At 36.5% G+C, this 22,094-nt stretch overlaps 1 protein-coding gene across 1 annotated transcript in view; it reads right to left on the reverse strand.

The window, feature by feature from the left end:
* The window catches only part of APPL1 (adaptor protein, phosphotyrosine interacting with PH domain and leucine zipper 1), a 45,574-nt gene that overhangs the window by 5,609 nt on the left and 17,871 nt on the right, over window positions 1-22,094 (reverse strand). Inside the window, exons 10-21 of the mRNA XM_069084277.1 lie at window positions 19,893-20,051; window positions 17,905-18,093; window positions 16,115-16,157; window positions 13,281-13,337; window positions 9,848-9,939; window positions 8,628-8,810; window positions 7,141-7,193; window positions 5,719-5,893; window positions 5,602-5,638; window positions 4,722-4,868; window positions 3,921-3,971; window positions 739-828 (exon numbers count right to left, since the gene is read on the reverse strand). Coding sequence (XP_068940378.1) covers window positions 739-828; window positions 3,921-3,971; window positions 4,722-4,868; window positions 5,602-5,638; window positions 5,719-5,893; window positions 7,141-7,193; window positions 8,628-8,810; window positions 9,848-9,939; window positions 13,281-13,337; window positions 16,115-16,157; window positions 17,905-18,093; window positions 19,893-20,051 — 1,276 coding nt within the window. The remainder of the gene's footprint in view (window positions 1-738; window positions 829-3,920; window positions 3,972-4,721; window positions 4,869-5,601; window positions 5,639-5,718; window positions 5,894-7,140; window positions 7,194-8,627; window positions 8,811-9,847; window positions 9,940-13,280; window positions 13,338-16,114; window positions 16,158-17,904; window positions 18,094-19,892; window positions 20,052-22,094) is intronic.

Below are 22,094 nucleotides of genomic sequence, written 5' to 3' on the forward strand. Positions count from 1 at the left end.
AGAAGCTACTTTGAAAATCTAACTAAGCCTTTTTCAGAACTGGCCTTGTTTCAAGAACTCTTAGGAATAACTGAATTATATATCACGTTGGTATCCGAGAATACTTTTTTTGCTTGCAAAATAAAACAATTTTAAACACTTGAGGAACTGCCTCAATTGATCTAGATGTATATATATATATATATATATAAGAAAACTGACCAGCATTATAAAGTTTCATTATTTTATAATTCCACTTTGATTTTTAAAATCCTATCTCTAGTGCCAAGCACAGTGCCTGGCACACAGCTTAATAAATACCTGCTGATTGTCCGACTGACAGCTTTTGGCCAAATGTTATCGCTCAACTCGATCACTTTTTTATTTCTCAGACTTGGCTCTTTCAGACTCTCAGACAATTAAAAAAACCAAACACATCCTCAAAAACTCAAGAATTGTCAGCAGTATGTGCTGCTGGCTCTGAAGACCGTTCTAAAAGTGCTCCAAAGATGTACTGAGAGCACTGGCAATCCGCTGGTGCCCCATCTCTAACGTGATGTCAGCATGCACATGTAAATGACAGCATGGCTGTGAGAACTTCAGGCTCATCACTTGTCAGATCACCCAATAAATTTATAGGCGATAATTCTGGAAAGCAATTATGAAGCAATTAAGTGGCTCAAAATATAGCTTGACCCTGAGAGAAAACCTGGAATTGCCTCTGCTGCCCAAGAAACAAGATTTTAGAAAAAATGGTACCTTTTCAATTTGTTTCTGCTTGTTCAGTTCCTTCTGCTGTTTCTCTTTTACTCTCTCTATTTCTTTTTGTTTCTCTGATGCTCTACGATCCTGAAGAAAGTTAAGTTCACTTGTACAAAACAAATTTACATACATATTGTTTTAATCTATTCTAGAAATGCATTCTTACTTGATCAAACCTAATAAACAGCACATTTTAGACCTTTTTTTACATTAAAACAGCCTTGTAATAGGTTATTTTTATACTTCATTATTACATTAATGCATAACTTCAAAATATTTTATTTCAGAAAAACTTGACTGTAGTAATAAAATGCCTCAAAGGGAAGGGAGGCAGATTGTCTGGCTTCCATATTCCTACTCCAGCAAAACTCTGATGTCTGAACTGGGCTGAATAATGATCAAGAAATTTAATGAAAAGCTACAGTAAGTGATTTCTCCTATCCCTGAATGCTAAGGCAGTAGGAAGAGAAGAAAAAGAAAGTGAAGGAATTAGACTAGGCAATGAGGAAACAACACTATTAATCTTTGCAGATCATATGATGGTATGTATACTTAGGGAATCCTAGAGATTCAACTAAAAAACTAATTGAAATAATTAACAACTTTAGCCAAATTGTAGGATATAAAACAAATCTACATAAATCATTAGCATTTCTATATGTTCCCAAGAAAGTCCATCAGAAAGAGATAGAAGGAGAAATTCCATTTAAAATAACTGTAGACAACATAAAATATATGGGAGTCTACCTGCCAAGACAAACTCAGGAACTATATGAACATAATTACGAAACACTTCTCATACAAATGAAGTCAGATCTAAACAAACGGAAAAATATTAATGTTCATGGGTAGGCTGAGCCAGTATAATAAAAATGATAATTCTACCTAAATTAATTTACTTATTTCAGTGCCATATCAAACTACCAAAAATCATTTTATAAAGCTTGACAAAATAACAAAATTCATCTGGAAGAACATAAGGTCAAGAATATTAAGAGAATCAATTAAAAAATGTGAAAGGTAGATGAGCTATGCCAGATCTCAAAGTGGTAATCATTAAAATCTGGTACTTGCTAAGACATGGGGTGGTGGTGGTGGGAGAATCCATGGAAGAGAATAGGCACACAATACATTACAGTAAATGACCATAATAATTTAGTGTTTGATGAACCCAAAGATTCAAACAAAAACTTATTATTTGGCAAAAACTGCTGGGAAAACAGGAAAACAGTATGGCAGAAACTAGGTAATAGACCAACATCTCACACCACATACTAAGATGAGGTCAAAATGGGTACATGATTTAGACATAAAGCGTAATACCACAAGCAAATTAGGAGAGTATAGAATAGTCTACCTGTCAAATCTATGGCTAAAGGAAAAATTTAGGGCCAAAGAAGAAATAAATAGCATTACAAAATGTAAAACTGATGATTTTGACAATAGAAAATGAAAAAATTTTTGCAAACAAACCAATGCAACCAAAATTAGAAAGAAAGCAGAAAACTGTTCTGATAAAGGCCTCCTTTCTAAAAACTGAGTCAACTTTGTAAGACTATGAAAGGTTATGTAAGGTTATGAAATACTTGGGGCTACATAGCTGCTGGGTCAGAATTCAAACTCATATCTTCTGACTATAAAGGAGTCCTCTCCTAATTCCATGGTCTGTCTCCCCCCCAAGAGAATTTAGTCGAAGATGTACCCAAACAAGTCATTCCCTGATTGACAAATGGTCAAAGGATAAACAGGCAATTTTCAAAGAAATCAAAGCTATCTATATTAACATGAAAAAATGCTCTAAACTGATTAGAGAAATGCAAATTAAAACAACTCTGAGTATCACTTGATATCTATCAGGATGGTTAATATGACAAAAAATGAAAATGATAAATGATGGAGGGGATGTGGAAAAACTGGGACACTAATGCACTGTTTGTGGAGTTGTGAAACTGACCTAACCATTCTGGAGAGCAATTTGGAACTATGCCCAAAGGGCTATAAAATTGTGCATATCCTTTGATCTCAAAGATATATAAAAAAGTGGGGGGTAGAGGAGAAAAGAATCATTTATTGAAAAATATTTATAGCATCTCTTTTTGTAGTGGTTAAGAAATGGAAATTGAGGGGATACCCATCAATTGGGGAATGGCTGAACAAGTTATGGTATATGATTGTAATAGAGTATTACTGTGCTTTAAGAAATGACAGACAAGATGCTTTCAGAAAAACCTGGAAAAACTTACATGAATTGATAACAGAGTGAAGTGAGCAGAACCAGAATACTGTACACAGTAATAGCAATATTGTACAATGAACAATTGCAAATGACTTAGCTATTCTCAGTAAAATATGATCCAAGACAATCTCAAAAGACTCAGGATGAAAAATGCTATTCGCCTCCAGAGAAAGAATTTACATTGTCTGAATACAGACCAAAACATACTATTTTTCACTTTCTTCATTTTTGTTTTATTTTTTTCTCTACAAAATGACTAACATGGAAATGTTTTACATGATTGCACATGTATAACCTATAACAGACTGCTTGCTATCTTAGGGAGGGGAGAAGGGAGCAAGACAGGAATAGGGCCTGGATCTCAAAACTTAAAAAATAAAAATTTTAGAAATTGTTTTTAGGTGTAATTGGGGAAAAATAAGACATTAAAATGGGGGAAAAAACACAAAGAAGCTAAGACCCATGGAGGTTATGAATAGCTGCTGGGTCAGAATTCAAACTCAGATCTTCTGACTATAAAGGAGTCCTCTCCTAATTCCATGGTCTGTCTCCCCCCCAAGAGAATTTAGTCGAAGATGTACCCAAACAATCTGCTCTACAACAATGCAGACAAACAGTTGCCTAGTCCTTGGTTTGAAGACCTCCAGTAGCCTCCTGAAACAGCCCTTTTCACTTCCAATACCCATTAGGAAGATTTTCTTTAGAATGAATCCTTAATCTGCCTTGGTGCAATTTCTACTCATCTCTCCTAGTTCTATCTTTTTAGGACAAACAGAAGAAGCCCAGGCCCTCCTGAGTGTGAAAGAGCTCTGTGGTCTCTCTAGGCTGTGCAGCCCTTCAGCCAGTCCTCTAAGGACAGTGAGTCAGGCTTGCTGCTTGTTCAGTACTCGCTGACTACAAAGTTAACAAGCAAATTTAATAAAGATACGTTTTGGAATCTTACCAATTCAGCATGCAAAGCGATCTGTTTTGCAAGTCCAACAGAATCACAAATCTAAAACAAAAAAAGAGTTTGAATAAGGCAAAAACAGTTAAAAGCATTCTCACTTTGAGGAAATAAATCTGAAGATATCATTTAAATATTCCCCAAATCCCTCTGGTAAAACTAGATTCACCCACACAGAACAAAATAAGCTGCCTGGTAAACCATCTGACTCAAGAACTCCATCCCTTGGAGTCTGTGCGGTTTGCTTCTAAGAGCCTGTTGGCTCCACCCCCTAGATCCCTCCTTCATGCTTTCTTATGTCCACTGAAGGACACTTGAGATTTCAAGAGCACAGTGAATGTCCAAGACTACGGCTGCTTCGACACTGAAGGCGTTTCCGAAGGTGTGAGAACAGTTATCCTCTATCCCCTGGGTCTCATCTACATCTTATGGGAGGTAGGTACCTCTTGGAGACACCTCCACTCCAAATGATCCTATCTGAGCTCGTAATTGGTCTCATCAGCCACAGGGGGCGCCCAGGACATTGATCCCCACATACTGTGGTCATTTTGGTCCTCTCTGATTATGAAGAATAACAGCCAACAAAGCTATGGGTCATTCACACATTTACTCACCACACAGACCGCACAATGCCTTGTGCCGTTCCCCTGACACGGCTGACCTACTGTGCAAGGTCCGGCAGTCTCAGCCCCCAACTTCCTCAGGCAGAGGAATGGGCAGTACTGGGGCTTCCTTTAGGGCTTTATTAAATACTATGTTTCTTATATATATAGGAACAGATGTTAAAATGCAAAGTACCTTTTCTCCTTCATTGTTTGATTCAAATATGTAGCAGACTGATGTCGGATGACTCTCGACTCTGCCTCCTGACGTCCGAAGCACAAATCCAAAGAGACGTTTACTTTCCTGGTGTGTAGCATACAGGACCACATTGGGCAAGGGAAACTGTCTCACACACACAAGCACACATAGAATCAACAGTAAATAGTTAAGAATCTCAAAGCAATATTCTTGAGAAAAACCAAAACACCAAAACATCTCTAGCAATTATTCATTTTAACATAGTATTAATCTATGCTTCTATCAACAGCAAATGTCATCATACTTAATGGACATGGCTGAACAGAAGACCATGGGGTCCTGCCTCTGGAGACCTAAGCTCCAGCAACTGCTTCTGCCTCTGGCACTAATGTCCTGGGTGACCCTGGCAAGTTCTTCACTTCTTGGAGCTAAGGTCCCTTAACTATTCAACTCAAATTAAATAATTTTTAAAAACCCCATATTTTCAAATATTAACTAAGAAAATAATGCGGACTGGCAGATCTTCCCAAGTAGACACCCTCAGCTCAATACTCTATCTATTCCCAGGCTCTTTACTGTGCTATATGTTAACTAAAGCAGTGGATGAATTAATTATGTCAGTCAAATTTTCAAGTAATGAAAAATAGTTGCCAATTGCTTAGGTTTTGTTCTAAGTGATGCAGGGAATCCAAGAATGGCTGGATTTTTCTGAAGAATCTTAAGAGTAGAACTTAATTGGTGATCATATACTGGTCTTTTCAGTTCCATGAACACATGTAGGTATCCTCAGAATGACTCATGTGCTCGAATACAAAACAGACTATAAATATACATGGACACAGGCATATAGACAGCTAAACAAATTTATATAACTTACTCTGAGCCTTGTAACTTGCGTCTGTGGGTCGATTAACCTAAAATTAATAACAAAAATAGTATCAGGAGATAACAGTACATTTAGACTAAAAAAAGTCAGACAAAAATGATTACTTACTTTAAACAGTCACAAGTAACTAATAAGTGTGATTCTGTCATCCGGAAAATGTTATGGATCGCACGGGCTGCTAGGATTTGGCGCATTGTTTCATAAACAACATCTGGACTATCATCTGATTTCACTTCCATAGAGCCAAGGAATCGGACGATAAATAACTGATGAAGAATGGAATCTAAAGCAGAAAAAGGTATATCATTTTAAAATTCATTTTTCTTTTCCTTTGGAATTAAATATCTAATTTTAAATGATCCAGTGATCATCTTAGAAGAGATCACTTCTGAATATATTGGAAAAAGCAATGTATACATTATTGAAGTAAACCAGGAAAAAACTCACAAAAACATAGGGGGAGAGTTAAAGGGGATCAGGGCAGGAACAGGGCTTGTATCTATGAATTCACTGGTACGGGGAACTTCCCTTTGCTCCTGCAGGTGGGCACCTTTTCTGCAAATTAAAGTTTTAAGAGAATTGCCTAGAGCAGTGAGTCAAACTTGAGGTCTTCCTGCAGCCCTCAAAAATTCCCAGAGGCCTAATCAGATTAAAACAGAATTAGGAAGTGTCTAACAAAAACATAATAAAACATAACGTTAATTTGTGTTTTTTTTTTCCAAATCATCGTGCAGCCCCAGGGATGGTTTCTATTTGTATTGGACAGCAGAGGCCTAGAACAGAATGGTAAAGAGATTTGCAAAGGGTCACATAGCCAATCAATGTGTCAGAGGCAGGACCTGGAAGTCAGGTCTTGACAGTTCTAAGGCCAGATCTTCATACTGTACCACACTGCTCCAGGAGACTCAACGTTCAAATAAAAAGACATTTCTGGTGTGTAAGCTCAAATATCAGTTGTAACTCTAGAATAAGAAGTGGGATAACAACTGTCAGGTTAGGAGATTGTGGCTGATTAGAGGACCCTTTGGGAACTTGGCCAAGGGAAGAGAAATGGTGATGGTTCTTGGGGGAGCACACTTTATAGCCCTCACAAACTGGGGAATGTGGGGAACCATTTATAACATGGTATAAGACAGTATTCAAAATGGACACTTCCTATGTGAGCACAGGCAATTTATAACTTCTTTGAGCTTTGGCTTCTTCAAATGTTAAATGGCTATAGACATCCCTGTAGTAGCTACCTTGCAGGGTTAGCGTGCGGACCAAATGGAAAAAATGATGTGTGTAAAACACGCTGCAAACTTGCAAGGGCTAGAGCAACGTGAGATCTTATGGAGCAGATTTATATTCACCTCCGGGACAATGATGTGCACACCACTGCACTGAATGATAAACCTTCTTACAATGATGGAGGTTATGAGAATTGGTCTTCAGAGTTGAGACAAATGAGCGGCTAATGAATGTTAACTAAATGATGTCACTCATATCTTACTAGTGGAAGCATCACTGAGGAGACAGGATTTTTTTTACCTTCAGTTTCAGGCTTTGCTCTTCCTCCAGATTCTCCAAATGGATTTGTACGTCTGGAAAAACATTTTTTAAAGGACACAGTTACCATCAGGTACTTGGAGAAATGATTTCTGAAAAGCCCTTTCTTCTCACCCCTTCTGCTCTCCTTTGGAGGGCTGCTTCCTTTTTTTTTTTTTTTTAATTAGGTCTGACAAGATTGAAGTGAGTAGTCACTAATTTAGTTCAATGTTCAAAAAAGAGATAAATGATGTCTCCACTTGCAGGATACCTTTCCTTCCTTAGTCCCCAGAAAGAGAAGTCCTTTCTGTAGTAGCTAGATGAGAATGGATAGCGCCCTGACTTCAGACACTTACTACCTGTGTGTCCATTTAGCCTCTGCCTGCCTCACTTTTCTCAACTGTAAAATGGGGATAATAATAGCATCTACCTCACAGGGCTATTGTGAAGATAAAATAAGGCATCTGTAATGTGCTTTGTAAATCTTAAAGAGCTATATAAATGCTAGCTATTACTATTTTTCCAGGCCCAGGGAGAATGAAGGGGCAATGAGTATAAACATATATATTAAAAATAAACTCCCTAAAAGTTTAGATTTTTGTACAAGTTTGAGGAACAAAGACTGAACTAACAATAACAATGCTTATAAACTAGCTGTCCATTTGCCTCATGAGCTAATTGTACTGTATCAGGCTTTTCTTAATTACAGTTGTTAGGTTTCAGGAGAAGCTATTTGACCAGCACTATAGTTATAGGAAGAATCTCTGTAACAATGAAGTATTGTAATGAGAGCTACAATAAAAGCGTACTAATTTAGTTCAATGTTAGTGTATTAATTTAGCTCCAAATAGAACTATCTAGAATAGCTCTGTAATGCAGATATTTCTTTATCTCTCTGCTTATTATTAATCTAAATGTAGTACAGTAAAAATCTAAGCTTTCAGACTTTCTCAAGGCAGATAAAAAAATACATTGGAAATGAAAGTATGAACATATACAAAGGGAAGAGAAAAAACATTTTCCTCATTTTCCAAAATTACTGAATTTTTGTTCCATTCACAGTAAGAAAAATGGAAGGAGAACTAAAATTTTAAATAAATTTTGGAAACAAACAGATGGAGAGAGCTAAATTTCGGAATGTCTAAGAGGTTCTAAATTAATCCTGGCATTAACATTACATGAAATGCATCTCTTGAATATACCTGACCTATTACATCAAATGGCTAAATTTATTCCAGTAATTAACTCTGGATGGCTGAGTACTTGGGTAAAAGCCATGTATTCCAAATCTATATACTAAGTCAACAAAAAAGGTGAATTCAAGCAGATTTTCATTCTGCTGAATTTCAGAAACATGAAGTGACCAGCTGTTAACTTTCTGATATAACATTAATGATAGATGATATTGAGTAGGTCAATTTCAAATGGTTAAGCTAAATAATAAAATCAAGGAGAATAAAGCATAAGAGTTTTAATGTTGTTTCACCTACTTGCCTCCCTGCCCAGAATTTTTAGCCTGGCCAGGTTGATCTTCACTAACGGGAGAAATTATATCAAATTGTATAGGTGTGTCTGGGGCAACGAGGGAATCCAGGGAAAGAGCTGCCAAAGTTGTTGACTCAGATCCGAGAGACCCTGAACTACTAGTTCGAGCTGTGGGTGGTCGAGTTTGTCTAAAAAGAGAGAAAAGAAAGAAAATTAACTTTTGGGAAACTATACTTAATATTTTTTTAAAATGGGTATATACTAACATAAAAAATGTTAACTTTTTAATAATCACAGAAATGCAAATTGAAACAACTCTGACATCTCAAAAGACACTCATAAAACTGGTCAAGATAAAAGATGACAATTCAATGTGAGGATGAGATTGTGATAAAAAACAAGACCTTTATTAAGCTGTCAATTTGTCTGATTTTTGGGAAAGTAATATAAAATTAAACTAAGTGACAAGAATGTACATGTCCTTTGAGCCAACAGTCCCACTAATACAAGGGTTCTTAATGTCAGATGCTCTGCATATTTTAATGGGCTTTTTAAATGCTACCTAGAACTCTATTTAAAACTTTGGGGATGCCCTGTATACACATATGGACAAAAGTAAAAAAATCCATGCTAAATAAATGAGAAAATAAAAGAATTTTATAAAATAAGTTTATATGGACACTCCTGTATTAAATCTATCTGGATGGATGGTGTATGTGTATTTATGTACATATTTATATCTTCTGGGGGTAGAGTTTAAAACTGGCAAATACATTTGCTACATGTGCAATTAACAATTCTACAATTGTCTTTTTCTTTTGTTCCTGTGCACATATTTGAATGCTTTACTAGTTTAAGGGAAATGTGAACAAAATTTATGTAAAAAAGCCAAAAGATGGGATGAGAGAAAACAAAAATAAAAAAACACAAAAAACTGATTTTTACACACATCACATCATGGCTTCTTGGAATTCTAAAAGATGCATTAATTGATCCAGAAGTATAAAATAAACACACTCAAACAATGGAGAAATTAGGCTAAGTGATCTGCCATGGAATGCGCTGTTATATTTAAAATTTCAAATTCAAATATAATTGAAATATTAAATATACATTAAATATAATTGTAATATTGTGTACACAGCATTGCTAAGATCAAATTATATCATTCCATTCACTTTCACTATCTCACAAAGCTCTTTAAATAAGTGGTCATGTAACTTACGGGTTTGGCCGCAAGCTCTCATGCCTTTGCTGGAAAGATGGTGATGGGGTGACTGCTTCTAGAGCTGACTGATTTACTCTTGCAGCAATTTCCTGTATTAATTTTTAGAAAAAGATCTTCAGAAAAGAAAATGAGGCAAAAGCCACTGTACAATATTCTGAATGAACAAATTTACATACAACCTACTAAGTCAGATTATTCTGAAATTGCAATAAAAAATGAACCTATGGAATACCTCCAGACACTAGCTCTAAGAGTAAGAGATTCATTAACTTCTAAACATCATCAATCCAGATGTTCTTCTTCATGATTTAAACTACTTAGTTTTTACTAATACATAAAATAACAGTGTTTTAAATCTTTTGAGTTTAGGAACTGACTTTTTTTAAATTTAAAATTTTTATTCATTTTGAACTTAAATACACAGCACAATATCTTTGAGGATTCAATATAAAACCATGAATTTCCACTTCAGACTTAACTTTTTATTTTGAAAAACCATGTAATAAATGTTATACATTGCTTTCAAAGCTACTCTGCTTTTCTGTGCTTCCAAGTTTTCTTCTGTTCTCTGCTATACACTTTTTATTTTTTTCTTCCTTCTCACTAATCCTCACAATCATTAGCCAGGATTCACTCTTGACCTGCCCTAGAAACTATAATTAAATACAAACACACACACACGTAATATAAAATACAAACACACACACATATACAGATATGGTACCCACTTTTTTTAGACATGCTAAGTACTGACATTTACAAGGTATTGTCAGATGCCACATTAAATGTCAGCAAGCAGGCCACAGATGGCACTTCTTTCTTTTTCATGACATTTCCCTCACTGAGCATTTACACACTGAGGATCAGCTATGTGCTAGGTCCCATGCTAGGTACAATAATTGAAAAGCTAATTTTAGATAGAAAGAATCCATCCATATATTAAAAAAAAACCCCAAACCCTGTAAATCAGCATTTTAAAGTGGTATGCTGTGGATTTCATCTATAAATGGCACAACTCACAAGAAATGCACGTGCATTCTCCCAAATCCAACTTTTACAGAGTTGGCTAACAAACAGAAATGACTCTGCTACTGGATATTTTAGACAGCAGTTATCACAAACTTATTCAAATTATTAAAAGCATGTGACCAAATTAGCAGATTTTTTCAAATTTGTGGGGCAAGTGCCATCATTTTAATTGATGATCATCTACAACATTTCCAACATTTCCCCCCAAACACACACATCCTAATTTGTATTTGGCTTTATTTTTGCTTTCAATAAAAAAGGAAAAACTAGACTGACAGATCAAGCAAGAGGCTTGTTTCAGGGATTATCAATACTCTTCTAGGGCTGCAACAACAAAAATTATTACAAAACCAGAAGTTTTCTTACTTAAACTGCTTGTTTTTCCTTACTCACTTTTGACTTTCTACCAGATTCTCCAACAGCATGTTCTGCTTTCACTCCAAACTCAATTCCATAATTGAATGCAAAATCTTCACCAAATCATTTTCCCATCCCAAATCCCCAGTTGCTGGCAAGGGTTCTCCTTTCGTCTGCCCAAGCTGGTTTTAGGATTACATACAACTCATCCTTTTTTTAAATGGTTCAGCTGCCACTCTGAATTCTTTCTTTGAACTATTTCCAAGATTTACTTTTCCCTTTTTATTCTGGCAAATACCACTCCAGCTATATATATAGGTCCAGGCCTATACCTGCATCTCATACCTTAATGACAGTAACTGGCTTCCCTTCCTGTTCTAATTCATCTTAAACATCAAGGCCAGAGTAAAAGAAGTGGGACTTCCCAAGAGGGCTGAGTCCTGCTTGTGCTGCAATCATGAGCCAAGATTCACCTACCATGTCATCTCTTGGTATACAGAGGGTATGACCTTGCTTGTATGGCTCCTATACAGTCTCCCTGCACTGTTTTCCTTACATCCAATTTCAGTATTGAATCTTGGTACCTTACTTGTACACTTATACTATGCTTCTATCTCTGTCTTCCTCAATCTGAATTTCTTAATACCAAGTTGCCTGCTGAATCTCAACAAATTGGTCTAGCATGACATCTCTGGACCTTACATACTTACTTTTCTTTTCCCCAAGGGCAGATGGAAGGGTGAGGGGGAATAGGGATGGGGCAACAGGGAAAGAGGGCCAATGAAGCTTATTTTTAAGAAGTGCAGAGAAAAGAACGGAAGGCCAGAAGGAAGCAAAGATAAACAGGACAGCTTTGAAAGCTATGGGTTGAAATTATATTTCTGAAAAGAAAAATAAGCTGTATATATTAAAGATCTGCAGTTTCACGTACAGCCCCCTTTTTTTTTCTGTTCTATTGTGTATAAGAAAATGCCAGTTTTATTTGTTCAGAACAAATTTTTAAAAAATTAAACTGAAACACTTGAAAAAGTCTGACATTTCTGGTCTCTGATCTTAGCTTTGTCCAGAGGCCACCTGCTAGCAATAGACTTGCTTTTTCTGTACTAGTTGATTCTTTCATTACAATCTATCATTTGCAGGCTGGATTATACCTGCACCAAATCAGAGTAGACCAACTCCTAATCTTGGCCTCATCCACTTCACTGCTGCCCATGCCTGGGACTAGCTTCTATGGTTCCTTAAAATCCTGCTTTGGTGATAGGTATCTTAATGAATTTCTATTTCCTGCTATGGATGAGGGAGAGATTGGATCTGAGTTTTCACTGATAGAGCAATCCTTCTGCTCATACAGGTTGGTGCCTTCTCTATAATTTATAGTCTTAGAGTTCCCTAAAACCCTGAGAGATTAAGTGACCTCCTAAGTTCATACAGCTAGTATCAGAAGCAAGATTTGAATCCAGATCTTTCTGGCTCCAAGGCCAGATCTCTATTTAGTGTGCCAACTGCTTCTCTATCAGGACTCAATTCTATTACTAAGATACCAAAGTACATTCAGTAGATATGTAATAATTATTTGTTTATATGAATCCTTCTGTATTTGTCTCTTTCCCACTGTCTCATACTACATCAAGCACAAAATAGGTCCTCAACAAATCTCTGTTGGTTGATTTTGGTGTTTCCCTGCAGGGGTGGGGAACCTGCAGCCTTGAGGCCACATGAGGCCTCAGATGCAGCCTTTTGAATGAGTCCAAGTCCTTTTATTAAGGGGATTTGTTCTGTGAAGTTTGGATTCAGTCAAAGGGAGGCACTTAAGGACCTAGAGGACCACATGTGGGCCTTGAGGCCACAGATTCACCACCCCTAAAGGCCTATACCATATTTAATGGGTTGAAAATTAGAGACTGAGTACAGATGTGATATATTGTGCTTATAAGGTCAAGGTGAAATTAAAAAATACTATTCAAGAAATTACAGTATTCAACAATTCAGGAAATTATTTATTTCACAAAAACCCCCCAGATTTTGCTATCACAATCAATATTACCTCTGGATTTTCACTTAAATATATCTGTTTGGAGATATTGTTAATTGTACAAATCCACTGAAAGAGAAAACAAAACTATTTAAGACTTTATACAAAAACTTCTCAAGAATAAAATACATGATATTTAGTTAACATACAACATTTTCATAAGAAGTAATGTTACCTGTTCATTCTTTCTAATTGGGAGGAAATTTTCATTGAATTTAGAAATTGGTTAATTTTTAAGAAGTTGCCAGGTCTTATGGATTCTAATTTCATGACATTTCTCACATAGATCTCCTGATATCTATTCATATGGTCACCATCTTAGTTTGGAGCCTCATTTCCTCTTGTCTATATATTGATTATTATTGCTATGTTTTGGTCTAGACCTAAGATTAATTAATGTAGTAAATTCCCAGTGTGGAAATTCTCATGCAAAACACAGATCAGCACAATTCATTTGTACCTTTGTCTTAGAGAGCTGCCTGGGGTTGAGTGGTTAAGTGACTTGCCCATGGTTGCAAAGGTAGCATATATGCCTCTGAGGTACCTGAACCAATGTTTTCCTGATGTGGCTTATCACTTATTTTTTAGAAACTTGGGGGGGGGGGAGAATAAGTTTATTATGTGTGTACTAATATAATAGCCTTGGTCTTCCTGATTCTGGCTGCTTGCCTCTCAAACCATTTTCCATGCAGCTGACAAAAAAAACCCAACACCAAAGCAACAACTTCTTAGGGCGTGTGGGACCATTTCCCCCCTTTTCTCTTGAGGTGAAAATACAAATTCCTCATCTAGTGAGAAAGCTTATTCCACAATCTGGCTTCAAACCCTTCCTTTCTGGCTGGTCTTTCCATCTGCTCTTGCCCACCTAGACTACTAGCCACTCTTCAAACTCAGCCTCTCATCTCGCCCCCCAGCTTGGGTGTATTGCCTTTCTGTATTGCTGCATCTCACAATCCTTATCACTTTCTCCAAGGAAGCATCCCTTGATCTCTTCAACTATGTGATAATGTTCTTTCCCTCCTCAGACCACTTTATTTATCTGTGGACATATTATATCCTTCCCACCCCGCCCCCCCAACCTGCCAAAATCCCCGTGTGGAAATGTCTCACACAAAACACAGATCATCATAACTCATCTGTACCTGTGTCTTAAAATGTAAAACGTAAAAATCTAAGTTTAAGGGCCGGAACTGTTTCAGTGGGTGGTACAATAGATAAGGACAATGGGTCCGGAGCCAGGAAGATCTGAGTTTAAATCTAGCCTCAGACACTTACCAGCTGCGTAACCCTGGGCAAGTTACTTAACCTCTATTAACCCAAGCTTCCTTATCTGTAAAAATAGCAATAATAATAGCATTCACTTCCCAGGGATACTGTGAAGATCAAATGAAATAATATTTGTATTTATACTGTAATATTTTATTTTGTTTTGCAATCTTTAAAGTGTCACATAAATGCTAGCTATTATTATTTTTGTCTGTGTATTCACAATGCCTAATACTGTCATGCACAGAAAAAGTAATTACTAAATGTATGTTGAACTGAAAGTGTTAAATAACCCTCTGAGAAAATCATAGTATCCAAATTTTATTTCACACAATGACCATGGAAACTTCCTTGTAATGATATCATAGGATCACAGAGTAAATGAACAGCTAGCAAGGCCCTTAGAGGTGACTGAGACCAAGTCCCTCAATGTCACAGATGAGGAAAGTAGATAGAGTGCTTTGTCCAGGGCCATACAGATCTGAAAAGCAGAGCCAAGATTCCAATCCATGGCCTGTGACAATTTACTCTCTCCACGGTACCAGGCTGCTGCCAATGTTGTTAACAACACAAACTCTGTACTCTTTTTGTACCATTTTGTCCAGAAAGACATTTGGGGTCAGATACCCTGAATGGGTTTAATACAAATTTCAAGTGTAGCTCTTTGCCAATGATAACTATTCTACATAATAAATTTTTTCAAATTTCTAAAGGATCTCCTCATGAAATGTATTTTCTTTTTACTTCATTTCTCCTTATACTATTATGTGCTATGATTAACCTGAGGGCCCTTAATGCTCTTTAAGCATCTGGTGTATCTCATACTGAAACCCTCCCCTGAACTTCAGTGCTGTTTCTAAACCCAGCACAGGGTAGGTAACATACCTGTCAGCTTCCCCAGATAACAGAAAGCATTAACAATCTTGATAACTAACAAGTTATCTTTTCCTCAAGGGTAATATTCAAAGGAAAATCTGACTCGTTTCCAAAAGTTGTCTTGCAGAAATCCTACTACAGGGCAAGAATGATAAATGGTTTTTCAACCAGCTATACTATAATATTGATCAGAAATCTGTGCCTGTTTAGAAAAACTTCTCCCCAATGTCCCCCCCCCCCCCCCCCCCCCCAACCACCCCCCCCCCACCCCCCCCCCCCCCACCCCAGCCAAACACACACACTGCACAGTCAGTTCTTTGTAGGTCCCTTACCTTCCATACCTGGTGTACTATAAGCAAAAATGGGGCCAAAAATAAAAGGCTTGTAAGGAAGAATACGGATTCCCAAATCTTTGTTTTTCTGTCTCTCATTCCCCCTTCCCAATGGTGCTGGCGTTTTAGCTGCTACAGGTCCTATCTGTTGCCACTATGTACTGAGCTGGCAGGTGGTGAGAGAAGGGCATAAATGAGGTTGGCATTTCATGAGGCAAGCAGTCTGCCAACTCAGAAAGCAATGGTCACAAGGTCCCTTTTCCTTAAGCCTTCCAAGCAGCAGTCCACTGACAATAAGCATAAACACTCCTCTTAGAAAAAATGTATTTAGGCAAAAGTTCTCTTTAAAGGTATTAACTAGAGACAATTTACCTCTTCATAGTCTTTTTTACTTTCTGCTTGCAAAATTGAAGACCTGAAAGGAGGAAAAAGAAATTTGAACTTCAGTTTTTTTTAAAAAGCACCTTTCCATAAGATCTGAAAGTATCTATTCTTCCTTAAATATAAGTCAAAACCAATTAACATGTACTTCTTTACATGGAATTAGACTTTCGTAACCTTAACTTTTCTTATGGTGTGCCAAGTTATAAAAAAAATCAGACGTTGTTCCACCAGAACATCAACTATATAACGAGTCTGGAATTTCTGCTAAGACAGTGAGCGGCAGCTTGGTAGGGGTGGAGTGGAGAGAGCAGACTTCATTGTTGGGAAGCCTTGGGTTCAAGTTTTACCTTTTATATAGACTAGCCTGTGTCCCTGAACAAATCTCCGTAAGATGAATGCATCAAGAAACTGTCTAAAACTCAAAGTACAGAACAACTGTTGACCCAGTTGATAAGGGGAGGCTTCCTATAAGGGCATCCTCTTTACCAGTAAGATCACACATAATAATCAGAGCAAAACAGTAAAAACCCAGAAATAAATCAAAGACAAAATAATTCAGATAATTCATTTGTTTTCTGATCTCTAGTGATGTTTATTAAATTAAATCTATGATTAATTTAGAAAACCTCCTTTAAATCATCTTTTGGATTACTTATGTTCTAATAAGCCTTATTAAAAGCTAATAGTTCATACTTATTAATCACTGATACAGAGACTGTTTTTAAAACGGTATAAAATAATTTGGAAGACTAAATTCTTGCTGAGAGAAAAAGTGAAAAACAATTCTATCAAGTTTCCATTTATACTAGTAATCGTAAAATAGTAAATTTATAACAAGTAGCCGTTAAGCTAAAACTGAAGATACAAAATGTCAAAAACTGTTGTATCCACTGTTAGTTTGATTCTTTTGATGTAGGGAAAATAAAAGGCATATGCAATATTGACTACAGAGAAAGGAGACAACATGCTAAAGAATTTTAAAAACCATAAAATGAGAGAAAAAATAATTGAAAGTTCAAAGACCCCCTAACATTCATAGGAAAATTAAGCAGAAGGTACTGGATTCAAAACACCTCACATTAGGAAAAATTTAGCTGAGAACCTCTGGAATAAGTAAGCAGTGTCCAGACAGAAAAAAAAAAAAAGAATTTAAGGCATATAAAAACCAAAGCAGTGAAGATGTTCATGTAACATTGAGAAAATTAACTTAATTATTTATACTGGATCTTACTACTCACTGGAGTAGAAGGAGGCATCAAAATTATTTAAAACTATAAATATGAAAAAACAATCTAATCAGTTATATCTGAATAAAAAAATTATACACAAAGTGGTTAAATTTTAACAGACTGAGAACTAAATGAATACACAACCATTTAGTAACTATTAACTATTCTAAAAGGCTAACAAAGCAAAATTCCGGGGGGGGAGGAGGGAAACCTAGGGGGCAGCTAGGTGGTGCAGTGAATAGAGCACTGGCCCCTGGAATCAGGAGCACCTGAATTCAAATTCGGCCTCAGACACTTGACATACTTATCAACTGTGTGACCTTGGGCAAGTCACTTAATCTCAATTGCCTTGCCTTTCCCCCTCAAAAAACAAAAACAAAAAAACCCCACAACCTAACTCAATTCACTATTTACATTTATTAAAGGAATCTTACATTGAATGTATTTAATAAGAAATATAATGTCAAATACTTTGGAATTAAAAAAAAATCACCAGCCTTTTCATAACTTATTCTGGTATTAAAATACATAAGGAAAAAAAGCACTTACTTTTTGCCATCAAAGGATGTGATTTGGAAACAGTACCGTCTATCTTCACAGTCGACAGCCATTACGGAGCAATTGTCTATGTCCATGGCAAGGCCTCCTGCCACATCTCCCCGGGCCTGATTCATCAGGTTTCCACCTTGAGTAAAGTAAAATTGTCTGTCCCAGGTAGAGGACACGAGGCCAGTCTTACTAATCAAAGAAAGCATATTCTCATTTAGTAGGGACATGTAGAGACTTTTCATAACTTTCAACAAATTAACAGAAAAATAACATACAACTCAAACCAAGAATAATTCTAAAACTTTCCAAATAGACGTTATATGGCAAAATGCTGTTCTTTAAACTGCATTGAAGAGTCTCAACATATTCTAACATAAATCAATGTTACAGAAACTAATTAATAAAACTGATTAATTACAGGTGAGCTAAGTGGCTTTCACTCCTTGCTGTGTGTGTTCTGTTATAATCTCGGTATATCTTATGCTGTTTCTTAGAGCCAGGTACCAAAAAAGGATCCACTGATTTTCTCAGTCACAAAGAGATTAAGAACATCCACATATATAATACTTCTAAAGCAATGTTTGGAAATTAACAGCACATGACATAAGGTTATTTCAACATGCAAAACAATATTAACATAGAACAGAATCTAGTTTTATGTGCACAAAGGAAAAATGTGGGCCCTGATGCTTCAAAAGAATCTTTACTTTACATTTCTTGGTACAGATGGTTTATTGGGTCCAAACTGAGTTTTCACAACAATACACCCATTACAACTAAGAGAAAACTGTCCGTTTGGATCCTGAAAGGCTTTTATATCAATAAAATATAAATTATTTAGCTACCAAAGTAGCTCTATATTTTGTCCAGACTTGTGATTTCATCACTGGAGGGGACTCCTAGTGAGGAAGCCCTTTTAACAAATGAAAATCAACAACTACTTCAAACCTAAGTCTTAAAGAGAAATTTAGAGCTCTCAGAGATTAAGGGACTTTGCCCAGGGTCACACAGCCAGGACAGGTCAGAAGCAGGGCTTGACCCCAGCTGCTTTCTAATTCTATAGCCAGTTTTCTCTCCATCCCACCATTCTGTTTCCCTTGGTATAGCTTAGGGGGCCAAAAACAAAACGCTACCAAGTTTCTGACCAATTTTCTTTTTCAGTGGAGACCAATTTTAAGCAAAAAAAGCTTTTTTAGTAATGCTAAATGACTCAATGAATACCAAAGTACAACATGATTTTGTAGCTTCAGCCCTTAGTGTCTGGCCCACAGTAAGCACTTCATAAATATATACTTGTTGAGACTGATTTGTGATTTCCTCTTTATTTTGTAAGTAAAAAAATATTCTCAGAACATGATTCAAGCTTCCATGTGAAACTCACATTTGGCAGATATCATGGCATGTTATAAAGGGACCTAGGGGACATGGTGCAAAGAGTGAGAGACAGACATGGAGTCAGAGAGACTCAAGATCAAATTCTGCTTCAGACACTTCTTTAGCTGTGTGACTCTGGGCAAGGCACTGTCTCTGTTTGCCTCAGTTTCCTCATCTGTAAAAGTGAAGAAAATAATAGCAAGTACCTCCCAGTTTTGCTCTGAGGACAAACTGAGCTATTATTTATAAAGTACTTTGTAAATCTTAAATTGCTATGTAAATGCTGCCATTATTAGTATATTAATACTCATTAGATCAATTGTATTTTTTCAGTCACAGTAGCTCATGAAGGTAATAACCTATAGCAGCAATGTTAGAAGTAAGCACAAGAATGAAATCACAGGTCCTTAATCATATATTTAATTTTCATTCCATTCTGCAATATACATATAGATATATACACATACATATACACATACATGCACATATACACACATATACATGAAATACCAAAATAATAGTATAGTGTGTGTGTCTATGTATATATATTCTTCCTAATATACTCCTTTATACTAGACATAAAACTGTTCAAGGTCAAAAGAGATTTCTCTTACTTTCTGGCATTGAGATATCCAGCCTTGCGGGTTAAGTTCCGATGAACAGGAAACTTGGTGATGTCGGGGTCAGGCAAATATAACGGATCACTGGCTACTTCCAAATCCTCTATTGTCTGCTGCATGGTTTCTACTTCACAGTCCATTTCCCTTCGAACACTAACACAGCAAGTAGGTCATAAGTTCAGGTTCAATGTATAAAATCTTCACTAAATATATTTATATTTTTACCAAATAACCTTCTTATAAGGGAAGCTAGGTGACACAGTAGATAAGAGTGCTGGGCCTGAGTTCAAATCTGGCCTCAGACACTAGCTATGTGATGCTGGGTAAATTTAACCCTGTTTGCCCCAGCTTCCTCATCTGTCAAATCATCTGGGGAAGGAAATGACAAAAATGCCAGTTATTTTTGCCAAGAAATCCCCAAATGGGGTCACAAAGGGTTGGATACAACTGAAATAACAACTTTCTTAAAAGTTTAATATAGGTATAGTTTCAAATATACCTATTTATAATATATACATACTCACACACATATATATGTATTTCTATATCTGTGTCAAATGCTGGCCTTCTCTAGTGCATGGTTGGGAGGGAGGGAGGGAGGGAAACAGCTTGGAACTCAAGTGCAATAAAAATTTTTTTTGGGGGGGTTGGTTTGAATGTTTTATGGATGGGGGAAAGCAAGGCAATTGAGGTTAAATAACCTGCCCAAGGTCACACAGCTTGTAAGTATGTCAAGTGTTTGAGGCCAGATTTGAAGTCAGGTTCTCCTGACTCCAGGGCCGGTGCTCTATTCACTGCGCCACCTAGCTGCCCTTAAATTTTTTTTTTAAAGAAAGTTTAATATAGTAAATCATTGATTATCTTTACTAATAGAAGGAAACTTTTTTTTAAAAAAAATCCAGCAACTAATTAAAAAAAATACTTCAGATTTTATTCTGGAATGCATTTTTCCTGTCTGTTTAAATATGTACAGATTTGCTGTTCTTAGAACTAAACTGAATATTTGATATGATGGGGATAAATGCAGCTATAAAAGAGCTCAGCTCTCCCGCTCTACTCAAGTTTGTCACTGGATAACATCATTGTTTAGAGCGTGCCAGAATGCCTTAGAATTCTTTTCTTCAAGTTTCTAACCGTGATGAAGAGGCTTTCCTGCTGGCTAAACAGGACTCCCAAACTGGGTCTGTATGGATGGTTAATTGAGAAAGGAAGAGCAGGGTAAAATAGAAGTTCATTCCCTGAAGACTCCCGAGTACTTACTACATGGGAAATATGATGAAGTTCTATAGAGAGTACAGAGATGATTAAAACATAGTGTTTTCACAAGGATCTTCTAGTCTACAGACCACAAATAATGAAATACAATGATAATTTGGGAAAAGTGTCATTGAGAAGGGAACGTACAGCAGGAGTTTAGAAGGTAGAGAGGAACTTCTAGCTAGAGGCATGAGGAAAGGCATACACTATTAGATTTTTTTTTAAGCTATCAGATATAAGGAATGGAGTGGACAATGGGGCTAACACAGGACTGTGTGGGGTGACAAGTTCTCAGTGAAGATGGTTGAGTAATGGTCTCAGAGAGGTCATGGGGAACAAGTGCTTTTATGTCGTCAAGTGTCAAAGAAAGGTTAAGTGTCCATGTGCAACCTTGTACAGGATTCTGTACTAAGGTTATTAAGGGGAACCAAATGCCAGTAAAGGCCAGGCAGGAGATGGCAAGAACATTCAAGAAAAGTTTACAACAAAGTAGTGCTGCTAGGACTCTGTGCTAGCATCCTCTGCCGAGAGCTTTAAACTGAATTAATTTACAATTGAAAACTTATGTGCTAATACATTCACATATAAAATTTAGCTTAGAATTCAATAATCATTGAAACTCATTAGATTTTGGTAAAAATAAAGAATTCAAATTTAATAATTTTTAAAATGCTTTTCAGCCCAGATGACTCAATGGGAGGTTCCAAAGGAAGAAGGTTCTTCATATATTTCTCAAAAACCAAAGAAAAATAGTTAAAAACAAAAAAAGAAAATTTAAAAAATGATCAGACCAAAGAAAAATATGTCAGTACAATAAAAGGTATTGCAGGGCAACAGAAACAAATAAAATACCAGCAGCCACACTGAAGAAAAGAAAAAGAATCCCAATTTGGAAGGGAAGGGATGTGGTGGCTATCTGATCATTCACTTGCTATACAA

Source organism: Petaurus breviceps, unplaced genomic scaffold (assembly GCF_028583685.1).
Source record: "Petaurus breviceps papuanus isolate PSGF00001 unplaced genomic scaffold, PetGlider_PUasm1.0 174, whole genome shotgun sequence".
Taxonomy (NCBI): domain Eukaryota; kingdom Metazoa; phylum Chordata; class Mammalia; order Diprotodontia; family Petauridae; genus Petaurus; species Petaurus breviceps.